At 38.6% G+C, this 14,495-nt stretch overlaps 1 protein-coding gene across 3 annotated transcripts in view; it reads right to left on the bottom strand.

The window, feature by feature from the left end:
* CPNE8 (copine 8) overlaps positions 1 to 14,495 on the bottom strand; it is a 199,647-nt gene that overhangs the window by 59,718 nt on the left and 125,434 nt on the right. For all 3 annotated transcript variants that reach the window (XM_070410448.1, XM_070410447.1, XM_070410449.1), the window contains 3 exons: positions 8,562 to 8,637; positions 5,511 to 5,564; positions 3,911 to 3,972 (listed from right to left, as the gene is read on the bottom strand). In XM_070410448.1, the coding sequence (XP_070266549.1) occupies positions 3,911 to 3,972; positions 5,511 to 5,564; positions 8,562 to 8,637 (192 nt within the window). The remainder of the gene's footprint in view (positions 1 to 3,910; positions 3,973 to 5,510; positions 5,565 to 8,561; positions 8,638 to 14,495) is intronic.

Below are 14,495 nucleotides of genomic sequence, written 5' to 3'. Positions count from 1 at the left end.
CAGAGACACCACTAGTTAAAAATCGGCCTTGACAAAGGACATCACAATTAATAAGCAGAGGTTTCACAGACAAACACTGACGATTTATAATATTTAGCTATTAAATTAGCAAAAATGAAAAAGGAGTGGCACTCTTCAGTAAGGACAAAGATATGGTACTTTCACATGCAAATGTTAGAAGTGTAAATTATTGCCCTTTCAGGAACACCATTTAGATATATCTAACAAAGTATGAAATACACATACCATTTTCATCCAACAACACTATTTCTAGAAAGTAACCTTGTAGACATGCTTAATGAAGTGCACAAAACATATGCACCAGGGTTTGTTTTTATATTGAAGCCTTGTTTATAATGGAAAAATAAAATAGTTGCAACTAAAATATGTAACACAAGATATTTTTAAACTAAATTGTGTGCATCCATACAGTTAAAAACTGTTAAAATAAGGTACTGACATGGAAATATATATATATGCAATATGTTTAATGAAAAAAAAATACATTCTAAAATATTGTGCACAGTATGATCACACTGATATAAAAACAATGTGTGTTTGAGAACAAATTTCTAGCAGTAATTATTTATACAGTATATGATTACAGGGGATCTAGCTTCATATTAAGTTATTTTCATTTTACCTAATTTTTCTTTGTACCATTTCATATTTAATGTTATAATGTGAAACACAAATGTAGATATTTATGTTTAAAATTTGGGAGACATAATATTTCTTTCCCAAAACCTGAAAATAAAACACTAATAAAAGGAAAGTATTGTGTGGAAAAATTACTATGAGGAATACTAAATATTACTGAGGTGTTTAACAGTTTTCAGAATTTTTTTTAGTTGCAAAAGACTAGGAATTCTGATTTGATGTTGTTCAGATGAGATTCAGTATCCACTTTTGAAACTATACATAATTAATGGTCAATTATTATAATTAATTTTAATGTAAAATAAGTATAGCTCATTATATTCCATTTTGCTATTATTCAGAAGTTTTGTGTAATAATGTTTTTGCTTTTAATATGATTTTCCACCACTGCAGTGCATTTGTACACTTAGATCATCAATTTTCAACCGGTGTGCAGCAGTAGACATACTGGTGTACCACAAGGATTTTTAAAACATGCAATAGCTGACTATTTAGTCAGGGGCACAGACCTCTTTCCCCTTAGATTGTAAAATAAAAAAATGACAACAGTCAACACAATAGTCATCTGGTGTGAATGAATCAAATTTATACCTATCTTTTTTTGTCGGATTGGCAAAAAATACGTATTATGTACATCTTCACATAAAAATGTATTCTATGCAAATAATATTTTATGTCATCTATAATAAAAGCATAACATGCTAATTAGACCGGACGACCTTCCGGACGAAGCTGGGGCTGCTGCTGCAGGATCGAGGCAGCCCCTGCGGCTGTGAAGGCCTACTCTTACACGAATTTCATTCACCAGGCCTCTAGTTTTTAGATAATATGGTTATAATATAAAAGTTAATATAAGTCCAGTTAGATTAATTATGTAGTGAAATTCAAACTCTATTTCCCTAGGTCCCATTTGTAAATCAAAAATGGAATCTTATCAACTCAAGGGAAGTTAGGATTGAAACAAAGTGTACCTCATAGGTCGGGGCTCCATTTATATACTGATTTCTGCCAGAAAAAGGTCACAAGCATTTCTTCTAGCACAGACAATGCTAAAAATAGGATGTGTGTAAGCCAAAAAATAAAATAAAATTGGAGGTTGGAAGCAGCAGAAAAATATGACAGTGTGATATAGTCAAGACTGTCATTGCACTAGGTATAGTAGGAAAATGTGAAAAATCAATAAAAATGATTTATTTAATGTTATTAGATTTTCCCTGCTGACACAACATATTGGGTATTTCTTACACACACACACACACACACACACACACACACACACCTAAAACATGCCCACAAAATAAAACAAAAGACATTTTTAACATTTTAAAACTTCAAATTATTATTTCAACAGGAAAATAATAGCCAGATAGAGCAAACACTTTTTTCTTTTTAGTTTAAAAAGACTATGCTGACATTTCTAAACATTTCTTGCCTTTTCTTTTACTTTTTTGCATTTGGAAGAGAGAACAGTGTTCAATTCTGCCCTGTTTATGTTTCTACTCGGGAACAAACATTGGTTGTGTGCCTGTGTGCTTTTTTGTGTTTTTTTTTTAAAGAAATAGGAAGAAGAAAACACTCCTCCCTTTCCTTGCTTTCTGCCCCCGCCCCCTCCGTTCTTTCCGACAGACACTCTTCCACCTCCCCGCCACCCCCCCCCCCCCCCCCCCCCCCGCAGTTTTGTTTTGCTGTGAGTCTACATTCCTGTTTGTAATACTTAGTTCGCCCGGTTTTCTGTTTTCAGTAAAGTCTCCTTATGGCAAAAAAAAAAAAAAAAAGACTATGCTGAGATATCCATTGTCTTACCACCTTTCTTTATTGCTACAGATACTAAGAAGTTTATTTATACAGGTATCTATTTTTTTTTAAACCTCACTTGAGGATATTTTTTCCATTGATTTTTTGAGAAAGTGGAAGGGAGGGAAGGAGGGAGGGAAAAAGAGAGAGAGGGAGCACAGGCGGTGGTTTAACCTGCAACCCAGATACATGTCCTTGACCTGGAATGGAACTTGCAACCCTTAGGTGTATAGGCCGACACTCTAACCACTAAGGACACTGGCCAGGGTCTGTGATTATTATTATTTTTTTATATATAAACACAGCGTTTTATTGTCCCATCTTATAAAGATAAGAATATGTGCAGACCCGGGAATACTAAGGAGAGCTGGCAAACATTTCTTCCACTCAGTAGGCTTTCCTTTAACTTTATTGAAAGAACCACCATAGCTTCTATGACTGTGTAGCCAGGTGGCAGGTTGCAAGTTGTCTATATGTAGCCAAGATTCTCCACTTAGGCAAGCATTGTTTTTGTTTGTTTTGTTTCCTTAAATAAGAGCAAAATGGAGAAAGCTCTCTCTTTTGGGGGAAACTATCCTTGCTCCTCTTGCCCCCTCAGTCTTCCATCCTGTCTTCTTCTTCTGCCTCATGACAATTCATCAGTGAATGAGTATTGAAAATAAAAATAAACACTTGCTGAATCGTAATTAGGAAGAGATTTACATGAGTTTTGTCTCTGTCTGCTCTTATTTGCCATGAAATTATGAAAAATTCAAATCTGTCTTCTTACCATTTTTATATATTGTAAATACAAGGTGACAGCAAATAAATTAGAAAATGTGGATATTTTAGACCATATGGTAATAGGTGATTGTTTGCAATCTCTGGGGATGCTTGGTTAGATTTTTTTAAAAAATAGGAGCAAAATCCATAATACATTACCTAGACAGGGTCTGTATGGACTCTGGCAAATTTTAAGAATGATTACAACCACCAATTTTTTTTCTAATATATATTGCTAGAAGCTTAGGGAGCAACTAAATGATTATTCACCATCCATATCTGCATTATGATTTCATGACAAGATACATTCTTTAATAATCTGGAGCTAGAATAAACATTTGCAATAAACCTTCAGCCAAAATTTTTGTTCAATTTTAAAAATAATAAAAAGTGAAGCTAAAAAGTCCCAGGTGTTAGACAAATGAAAACATTCCATGAAAGCACATATACCTTTACAGCTATTACTAACACAATAGTTTTTTCTCTTGGTCAAAGAAAAGTTACAATTTTTTCTAAACGTAATAGCTCTTGGCATATAAATTTATCTCATAGGTCTGAAACAAAAGTGCAATTCATCTGCCATCAAAACATAATAAAAGTGATTATTTCAGTTTTCTATTACCTAGTGCTAGCACTTGCTACACACATTTAAAGGAAAGCTTAGACAATAAAACAATTTCAGAAAATGACTTACCCTCCTTTAATATAGTCAAGGAATGAAACTTCTGTTTCTACCAAGAAAGAGAGTAGGGTTACCTAAAAAAAAAAAAAAAAAGAAAGAAAGAAAAGAAAAGAAATAAAAAATGAAAGAGAAAAACAGGGCAGGATCACCAGCTAGTACTAATTGCAACCCCAAATGGACTCCCCCCACCCAACTATTAGGGAGAAAATCCTATTTTCTAGCATTTGAAAATCAAAGATATTCTTTATTAAAATCTGCAGGGCTGATTTTTCTTACATTTAAAATTATCAGAAGGAAAAGGGCCAAAATTTTTTAACTAACTAATTTCTATGACCGGTTTAGTTCCTTTAAAGAATAGCATAAAAATTATTTTCAAGGACACTGTGTTACTTCTCATTTTAGATAAAAGAAAAGATGAAAGGGAGTTGAAAAATGTTTAAAACTAAAAAATCAAAATGAATAGGCTTCGTTGTGTCAAAGGAAATGTGTGTCTCTGCCATGGTTCTGTAATGAGGCCATCTAATATTTTAGGTGTCTTGCTTTATAGAAATCTTTAAAAGGAAACTTGGAGAGAATGCAGAAGTTGCTTCCCCCAAAGAGAATTAGTTTTAAGGTAAACTCTTCAGTATATTTTTTTTATCAAAATTGGATGATTTTGATTTTTCACAATTTTAGGATACTTTCATTTTTGCACCTTCTGCACTGATTTAGTCAAGCATTCCTACAGAGTTGTAAATGTTAATGAACTATAAACAAGTACTTTCTCATGCTATAAAATGAGTCATAATAATTAAGGTTAGCCTATAAGGACTATAGTATTTTTCACTACCACTTACATTTTTTCATGTCTGCTTGATTCTCTCTAGGGTGGTTCCAAAGAAGAATTATTCTTAACAAAACTTCAGCTTCCCTCATAGGCATTATGACCCCCTTGACCAAGAGCAGCGGTTCTCAACCTTCTGGCCCTTTAAATACAGTTCCTCATGTTGTGACCCAACCATAAAATTATTTTCATTGCTACTTCTTAACTGTAATATTGCTACTGTTATGAATCGTAATGTAAATATCTGATATGCAGGATGGTCTTAGGCGACCCCTGTGAAAGGGTTGTTCGACCGCCAAAGGGGGTCGCGACCCACAGGTTGAGAACCGCTGACCTAGAGCAACCTGCAGAGAGCTGGCTCAGTATCTCCCATAAGGTGTTCTCCATTAGAAACATTCCCATGGCAAGTTTATTTTTCTATTGCATACCTTCATATTAAAATTCTAAGTGAAGCCCTAGCTGGTTTGGCTCAATGGATAGAGCATCAGCCTGTGCACTGAGGGGTCCCGGGTTCGATTCCAGCCAAGGGCACATGCCTGGGTTGTGGGCTCGATCCCCAGTGGGGGGTGTGCAGGAGGCAGCCAATCAATGATTCTCTCTCATCACTGATGTTTCTCTCTCCCCCTCTCATTTCCTCTCTAAAATCAATAAAATATATTAAAAAAATAATAAAATTCTAAGTGAAACAGCTCAGTATTGAGTTGCTTCAATTCTGATGAAAACTGTTATACCTATACATTTTTATTCATTTGTTTGAATCCTTAAAGAATAACATAATACTTGACTTACTGTTCCCGAATTAATGTATTTTTTCTTTTTTACTTTCTTTTTGGGATTCACCACCTTAAAAAGATAAAACAATTACAATGTGTTAGGTTTGATAATAAAATTATTTTAAAATGTGTAGCTCAACCAGCTGCCTTTACTTCTTATGCCTTTCTTCATTTAGCCAAAATTCCTCTGCCATAATTACTAGGGTTATTCATTTATCTTAAAAAGCTTTATTTTATTAATGTTCTCAATGACTTTATGCATTGATTACTCTTACCCATCTGCATCTCTTGATATGAGAAAGACCTTTAATACTGAAGGTTCTAAATAATAATAAGTGCTTTGTAGAAAAAAATATATATGTTGTGACAGAAAAGTATAGTCAAAAGACATAATTTTTCAGTAGGTTAAATACACTAACAGCAAATCACCCAAATACGTGGATATATAAGGGCTCTATGGACTATATTGCTTTATGCTGGTAATAATGTCAACCAGACACCCAGGCTGCACAATAATTGGTAAAGGTATAATTTGTGGACAGAAGACTGAATTTTGGGCTGTTTGTGCCATGAGAAATATTACTGCATCCTACAGTGTCAAGATACGGGAGGACAGAGAGAACATAAAGATGAGGAAAGCCTGTTAATCTAATAGGATAAATCAATCTAACAGGATAAGTGCCTTAAGAAAGGATCTTTCAGCACGTCTCAACCAAAAATGTAAAGGGCACATTTTAATAGGAAAATGAAAGAATTTATAAGTAAGTATTATTTGAACTAGAATTTATTCATTTAAAGTAAGGCTCCAATGAAAGGGAATAGACAAATACAATGTTCTAGAAAGAGAAAAAAGTAATTGGCCCAGGTTGGCTGAAACAGAGCGCAAAATCATAAAGATTAAAAAAGTCTGACAGTTTGCTGGCATATGGAGCCAGCAGGACACATCGCCTTCTGCACTCTGGAGATCCTAAAAGGGTCCTTTACTTGGGTCCGGTCCCTTCACAGCTGCAGTCCACCAACAGTCCTGCAGATCCAGGGTAATGGTCCTAGCTGCAACTCCTTAGATCCTTAAAGGGCCCAACACTCACTCCCAGACCCACCCAGCCACAGTTGTAAGCAATCTTGCTGACACAGAGACCCACTATAAAACACTCGTGTGCACCTCAGGAGATCTTGAAATATCCCTATATTTGGGTCCAGCCCACCCAGGGGCCTAACAGGACACATGCTCATCTGTGCCTCCAGAGCCAGATCTACGGATCTCAGTCTTGGCTATGGAACCTGAAAGAGCCACGGGACTTAGTTCCAGGCCCTCTTAGGCATGGCCCAGGTCCAGCCCACTAAGGGGGAAGACCTCCCAGGCACCTGGCAGAAGCCACACCTACCTGTGCACCTAGTAACAGGTCAGCTGGCTGAAGACCCAGTACCACCCTACTGAGCAAGGCACTAAGCCAGTCTCTTCCACCTAGGGACCAATCGAGCCCCTGGTAATAAGCACACCAACTGAGGACCCCACTGTAGACCTACCAATAGCCTCAAAAGGAGTTCCAACCCAGTATAACTGCAATTCTGGAGATAATGCTATCATCCCACGAATCAGACAAACTTTACCTGCCAAACTAACCTAGATTTTTAAAAGCTCAGGCATATTGCTGAGGATCTAGAAGGTCAAGTATATGTGCAGGTCTCTGCATGGCCAGGAAAGACCCGAGGAAGCTCTAATCCTTAATTACTGGCCGACCACGAATCTGCTAAAAGGGCAGGTGATGGCCAAGCAGAGTTTTACACTGTTGGGGCACATAAGGAGTGCACCAACGCATGCAGAGTGGTTGGTTTGTGGAGGGTTATGTGGTGACTGGCAGTAGATGAGTCCGAAGTACCAGGAGCACTGGTACACAGGCCGTTCCTCCTCAGCTTTGAGGGGAGACAGAGAAAACAGGCTTCTATATAAGTACAGCCTGTCTTATATTCCTTTCATTGCCTGTTTAGAGCCTTAATATTCCTTCCTTGAAGACTTAGATATAAAAATTGATCCATTACTCCATCTTTGCCCTTGCCTACGAAGCTTTCTTGGGTTGAGTTTGCCCCCAAGCCAATATCTCATAGTCCACTAAGTATATACTATTATATATAGCAGTTTTCAAAATACACTAAATATATTTCCTGCGTTTGTCTCATCCATCAGACACTGAAATTTTTATTCATCGTTGTGTCCCCAGGGCCGGATACAGAGTGAGAATATAGAAGCCGTGTAATAAATATTTCATTTATAAGTTAACGCATGAATGAATGCATGGAATACAACTGCTTTAGGCCAGTAAGGTGGTAGAAGGAGGTGGTTCCTCCACTCTTAACTTAAAAGAGGTCAATTTTAGCATCAATCTGGCAGGGAAATAGTTACCATTATTGACTAAATACTGAGCTATTCTCATCTGCTATCCATGTATGTTAAATTTAGAAATATAGAGAATGTACAGATAATATAGCTCAAGGATTAACAGTGCTAAAACATAGCATATGCTCAACACAGACCTGGCAGTTAAGGCAGAAATCACTAGTGTGTTTGCTTTAATAATTTAGATTTCTTTAACAACTGAACCATGCCTTGCCATCCCCTTTAGTCTTTATCTAAACCACAGTGAATGTGCACAAACACACTAAGCCAAGTACAGTTCATTTTATATCACCATGCTGACACAACTAAAATGCATATTTTATTCTTTATATTTAAAAGGACTTAAGGAGGAGGTTGGTGGGAAGGCAAAACATGAAGGGTGAAGCTTAAGAAAAAAATAAACTTGCATCCTATTGAAATTTTTAAAAATAAGAAAAAGTTACATAGGTAAAAGCTTTAAATGCCTCAAAATAGGTTTAAAAGACCATGTCACTTGAAGAGAAATAATATCGCTTCATCTCAGAAACAAGTCTGTCAATAATTTTAAAGATTCATATATACATATATATATGTACTAAGTTAACCTTTGACAACTATCCTTTGCAAAGTCTATACTTTTAAAGCATAAATGTATTTATTCCAGAGGAAATAATAAAATAAAATTCCTCTTACCTCATACACATTGAATTGTGACTGCCCTCGAGAAAGTTCCCTGTAGCTCGTTGTAAACTCTCCAATGAAATCATGACTAAAATTAAGGGAGAAAAAAACATATAGTATTAGTTTTCATATATCTGTCAATTATGTGTAAAGCTTTTAAGAAATGTATAGTTTAATCATGAAGAAAATGCTTGATATTGTTATAAACATAGCTTAGCTTATACTTTAAAGGAGACTGATACGTAATTTCATTGTTCTTTAACCCCAAATTTTGTGTACTCAAAAATTACATTTTGTTAGCATTCAAATAATATTTGATTTATCCCACCAATATTAATATTTTAAACAGGAATATTAGCTTAACAACTGAGATTTCAAAAACATTTCAACTCCTGTGTATCCAAATAATTATTTATTGGGATGAAAGTTTAAGACACTCAAAAATTTATTATTACACATGTCAATAATCACAAATATAAAAAATCACCAAACTTTCCTGTGATCAGGATATAATAGGACACTCTTTTTAAAAGGTTATCCCTTGTCAACATGGATAATAGTCTCCAAGCCTTATTTTCAATAAGGACAATTTAAAAGTATACCGTGAATATCCAACATGGTTATTCAGAGTTTCTTCACCTTTTAAAAGCAATAGCCACTGAGAAAGCAGGCCTTCTACAGATGCCTTCTCAATTTTGGCGGGAGGGGAAGGGGTTGAGTAAGCATGTGTTAGCACCAACTATAAAATGCATATCAGCATGATTACTGAGACTGACCTATGCAAATTTAAGACATGTTATGCATTCAGCAGTTTAGAGGGAACAATATTCCACTACTCTTTGCTAATTTAATGGTCAGCACTAGGTTGAACACAAACTGCTAAGAAATAAGGGTGAAATGTTGGTATCCAGTACCATGGTAAAATGTAGTGCCTCAGAGAAAGAAGATGAAGACTGTAGGAACTAAAGTCCTATAACAAACATAAAGGATCTTGCTGCTATTCTTATCATAGAAATTAAGATTGGTCCACTTGCTTTGCAAATGAAATCTGTTCATTATCATAAAAATGAACATTTCCCCACTCCCCCACCCCCACCCGGGTTTGGTTTAATGCTTAGCTGAGTCACTAAAATCTATAAACCTCCCACAGACCTGATGACCAATGACAAGCCACAAAAAGTTGTGTCTAGCCAAGCAAATACAATTTCTAAAAGATGGAATGTGGAAGAAAAACACTAGCTGTCATTTCATTTGATTAGAATTTCTGCAATAAGAAGTGTTTCTTTAAAAAGAATTATTGCCCAGCCGGTGTGGCTCAATGGTTGAGCGCTGACCTATGAAACCCTGGTCATGGTTCTATTCCTGGTTAGGGCACATGCCTGGGTCGAGGGCTCATCCCCAGTATGGGGCATGCAGGAGGCAGCTAATCCATGATTCTCTCTCATCATAAATGGTCAACACTGTTTCTAGCGCTCTTTCCCTCTTCCTTCCTCTCTCTGAAACCAATAAAAACATTTAAAAATTTGTTTAAAGAATTGTTTAAAATATAGCTCACTTAGATATCTAGCCTCCAGTTCTATCTCAAAGATCGTCTACATTTATCACAGTATTCTATACATGGCACTCCTCTACCCCAGTATCACCTTAACCTCTTCAAGATTTAATTTTCAGAAGTACCTCTATACACATGAAAATGGTGGGGGAAAAAGTTAATTGAAGGCTGTGATCAATATATTTGCATTTATGAGCCCAAACCCCTAGCACTCACACTCTTTCAAGATACACAAGAAAAATTATAAAACAGTACTTTAGTGCTACACATTTCTTTTTTTAAAATATATTTTTATTGATTTCAGAGAGGTAGGGAGAGGAAAATATTGAGACCTATTGAGACCGAAACATCAATGATAAGAGAGAATCATTGATCGGCTGCCTCCTGCACGCCCCCTACTGGGGATCGAGCCTGCAGCCCCAGCATGTGCCCTTGACTGGAATCGAACCCAGGACCTTCCAGTCCGCAGGCCAACGCTCTATCCGCTGAGCCAAACCAGCTAGGGCAGTGATACACATTTCTTATAAATAATTCTCTTTGACCTTCAGAAGTGCAAGTTAATACTTGTGATATCTTTCTCAGCAGATCTTAACAACTTAAATTATGGAGATTCTGTTTTGAATCTATGCTCCTTCATTGCTATGCATGTTTCTGATATCTTAAGTAATAATTACTGAGATAAAGGTTCTATTTATAGGACTCCACCATAACACTTTGATATTGATAAGTATGGATAAGCCTAATATAACCAGTGCTCACCACAGTGATAGGAATCTATTACAGAGGCCTTAAAAATAATGCCTGAACCATTTAAGCCCTTAAGTAATTTTCTGATTTTACAAATCCTAATCCCACTTGGTTAATTGTTTAAATTCAACTCTTATTGTTAACATTAAATTCCTGCCACTTAACACTAATCAAAAACTTGGTAGAGACAAGTAATATTTACTGTTCTCAAGAAAATGTAATTAATCAAGTCCCAAGTAATACATCCATCTAGATAAAGCTAGTCCAGTTGTAACTGGACAACCAAGGGGTCCAGGCTGCCTGTCACTACTTGAGCCAATTAAGCAGAGACAGGGTTGAATCATACATGAGTGTTTATTCCAATACTGCCGGCAGCATGGGAGAGCAGCAGGTCATCCACAAAAATCTGCTCTGCCTCGCCCCATAAGCCAGCTGCTTATATTGGGTAGAAAGACAAAGATTATGTGGGAAAGTAGGAATTATAAGCATGGGAAAGTAGGCAAGGTAGAATCATCATAGATTACAAAACATGCAGGCTGGGGGGTGGGGGGAGCTGTCACAGAGGGTAGGTGCCTCCAGGCACCCCAGGACCAGATTACAGGCAATAGGGGCCGGGGTTTTAAAGAGTGGGTGCCTCTAGGACTAAACTGTTTCAGCCACGAGGTTTGTAAATCTTTCCATAATGATAGGCAGTTCTCGGGAAAGGAGGATGGACTGCATTGCATATCAGCTTCCGTGTCCCAGGGTGTACAACTCTCAGCCTGGGTGTACAACTCTCTGCACTGTCCCCTACAGCCTTTTCTGATAGCTCACCAATATTTTCTCCTGGCTTCAATTTCCTCACATTGTTTAGTTCACCAGGTTCTACTATGTGCTTTATATAATACTAGAGGCCCAGCTCATGAAACTCATACACAGGTACGGTCCCTAGGCCTGGCCTGCAATCAGGGCCATCTTCCCCAGCTGCCCGCAGCTGGCCCTGCCCCCTGCCACCACCCACCCCCAGTTCCCCATTCACCATAGGGTGATTGGCCAGAGGAAGAAACTGAGAGGTTAGCTGTTCCCGCCCACTCACCGGCCCTGCCCTGGTCTCGGGTGGCCATCAAGCAATCGGAGTCTGCCAGCCGGGAAAAGGGACTAAGACAGTGATGGCGAACCTATGACACGCATGTCTGAGATGACACACGAACTCATTTTTTTGGTTAATTTTTCTTTGTTAAATGGCATTTAAATATATAAAATAAATATCAAAAATATAAGTCTTTGTTTTACTATGGTTGCAAATATCAAAACATTTCTATATGTGACACGGCACCAGAGTTAAGTTAGGGTTTTTCAAAATGCTGACACGCCGAGCTCAAAAGGTTCGCCATCACTGGACTAAGAGGTGGTCAGTGTGTCTCATAGTGACTGGTCCAGCGGTTGTTCTGCCGTTAGGATCAGTTTGCATATTACCCTTTTATTATATAGGATAGAGGCCTGGTGCATGGGTGTGGGCCAGCTGTCCTACCGTGATGGGGGCCCTGGATCGGGGTGGGGAGATCCCCACTGGGGGGCGGGGCTGCCAGGACAGGGGCCACAGGGTTTTCAGGCCAGCCCTGACCTCGATCAGGGTGGGGGTCACCAGCTAGGGGGCAGGGTCAGCCTAAGCGAGGGGTCTGGGGCTGTTTTCAGGCCGGCCATGCCCCCATCAGGGTGGGGGTCCCTGCTGAGACGGGACAGCCTCGGCAAGGGGCTGTCAGGGGTTTGCAGGATGGCCATGACCCCCATCGGGATGGGGGTCCTCGCTGGGGGCCAGGGTGGCCTGGGCGAGGGGCTGCAGGGAGTTTGCAGGCCAGCCACGCTCCTGGCTTTGTCAGGAAGGAAGTCCAGAAGATGTCAGGTCTAATTAGCATATTATCCTTTTATTAGGATAGATGTTTATTATATCTTATTATAAGCTTCCTTGGATCCTTTTAAGAATAAGAGTGAATTTAAAAATGAGTGAAAACGTGCCCCCCATTCTGAATCTTGTTCAAGATGGCTATTTTGAATAAAAAAATGAATTTGCATATCAAACAAATGAAATGCTATTCTTGTTTTATAGAGAAGGAAATGAATTAAGTGAGTCACAAATTGCTTTTCAGCCTCTGAGACATTTCTGTGAAATTAAAAATGGATGATCAAGAGGTGAGAATGTGTTCAAAGTTCATGAACATAAGGCAGTAAGTAGCACAATAATATAGTCAATCTTAGAAGTAAGGTGCCTTGTCTCCAGAATAAATCAGAGAATTTGGGTGGATAAGTGGAGAGATTCTCAGGTCAATTTTGTTACAGATGTCTCAAAATATTGGACATTTTTATAGTTTTCTTTGTTACCTGTCCTACTTAAAAAACTATATTAAATTATAGATTAGTACTTTAAAAAAGTATTAAACACGGTTTTCACTGATTTATTCCTATAATTATCTTTTCCCCTATCATCAATTATTCCTAGATTTTATTAAGCTTAAAGAGAGGAAAATTAAATGTGCTATAATATTTATATCTATTCATGATTTTCAATGGTATAACACTGAAACAACTTTCACTATACAGAGAAATATGACAAAAAGATTTTCATAATAAATCACAATTTCCTTGTGATTCAATAATACTGTTTTGCTATTTCCTATTAACTTAATTGAAACTAAAATAACTTTCCTGTACTATAAGCCTCTCTGACTACATTTACAAAATAGAGTTTACTCCCTGATCTGATTTACATCTGATTCCTCAATTTTTCTCTCAACAAACTCTTAAAGCTTCAACTTGATTGACCCTTCCAGATTTATCTCATATTTCAGGACTTCTCCACACACATCCCAGACTCTGGACAAAATGGGACTGGGCCACATTCCCAGACATCCTGAACTTTCTCCATTTCACAATTTTACTAATGATATTTCAATATAAAATGTAGTCTCTATTAGAACAGAAAGATAACTGAAACTATTTAAATATGTATAATAACTAGGGGCACGGTGCACGGAGATTCATGCACGGGGGTAGGAAGGAAGGAGTACCCTCAGCCCGACATGCACCCTCTGTCACATTCTGGGACCCTGGCCTCTCCGGGCCTAGGCACGGGCCTACAGGCTCGGGGTTGCCTGGCTCCTGAGGACGCCTATCCCGGGGACACAGGCCTTTTGGCGCCAGCACGTGCAAGCGGCTGCAGAGCGAGAACCTCCGCCAGCGCCTGCCCACACACTCCAATGGGGTGGAAGCTTCCCCCGCGTTGCCATGGCGACATGGGGGCAGCTCCCACCCCGACCGCTGCTCCCTGGAGTCTGTGCACCCTGTCCCATCCCCAGCTCCCCAGTGCCCATGCACACACAAGCTCCCGCCCTGACCCTGGCTCCCCAGGGGCAGCTGCGTGCCCCACCCCAACCCCAGCTACCCAGCGCCCGTGTGCGCGCAAGCTCCTGCCCCGACCCCATCTCCCTGCACCTGTGTGTGCACAAGCGGCCATGGGGCTGGAACTTCCCAAGCATCGCCAGCCATGGCAACATGGGGGAAGTACCTGCCCCACCCCAACTCCTCATTGGCTGGAGGGTGTGGATGGTGGGTGTGGCTTAAGTGTAGTGGAGGGATGGCTAATTTGCATGTTTCTCTTTTATTATATAGGA

The sequence above is a fragment of the Myotis yumanensis genome, unplaced genomic scaffold (assembly GCF_028538775.1).
Source record: "Myotis yumanensis isolate MYYU_CA2020_CCGP unplaced genomic scaffold, mMyoYum1.0.hap1 SCAF_3, whole genome shotgun sequence".
NCBI classification, from domain to species: domain Eukaryota; kingdom Metazoa; phylum Chordata; class Mammalia; order Chiroptera; family Vespertilionidae; genus Myotis; species Myotis yumanensis.
Note: the sequence above shows the minus strand (reverse complement) of the source record. Positions and strands in the feature narration are given on the sequence as shown.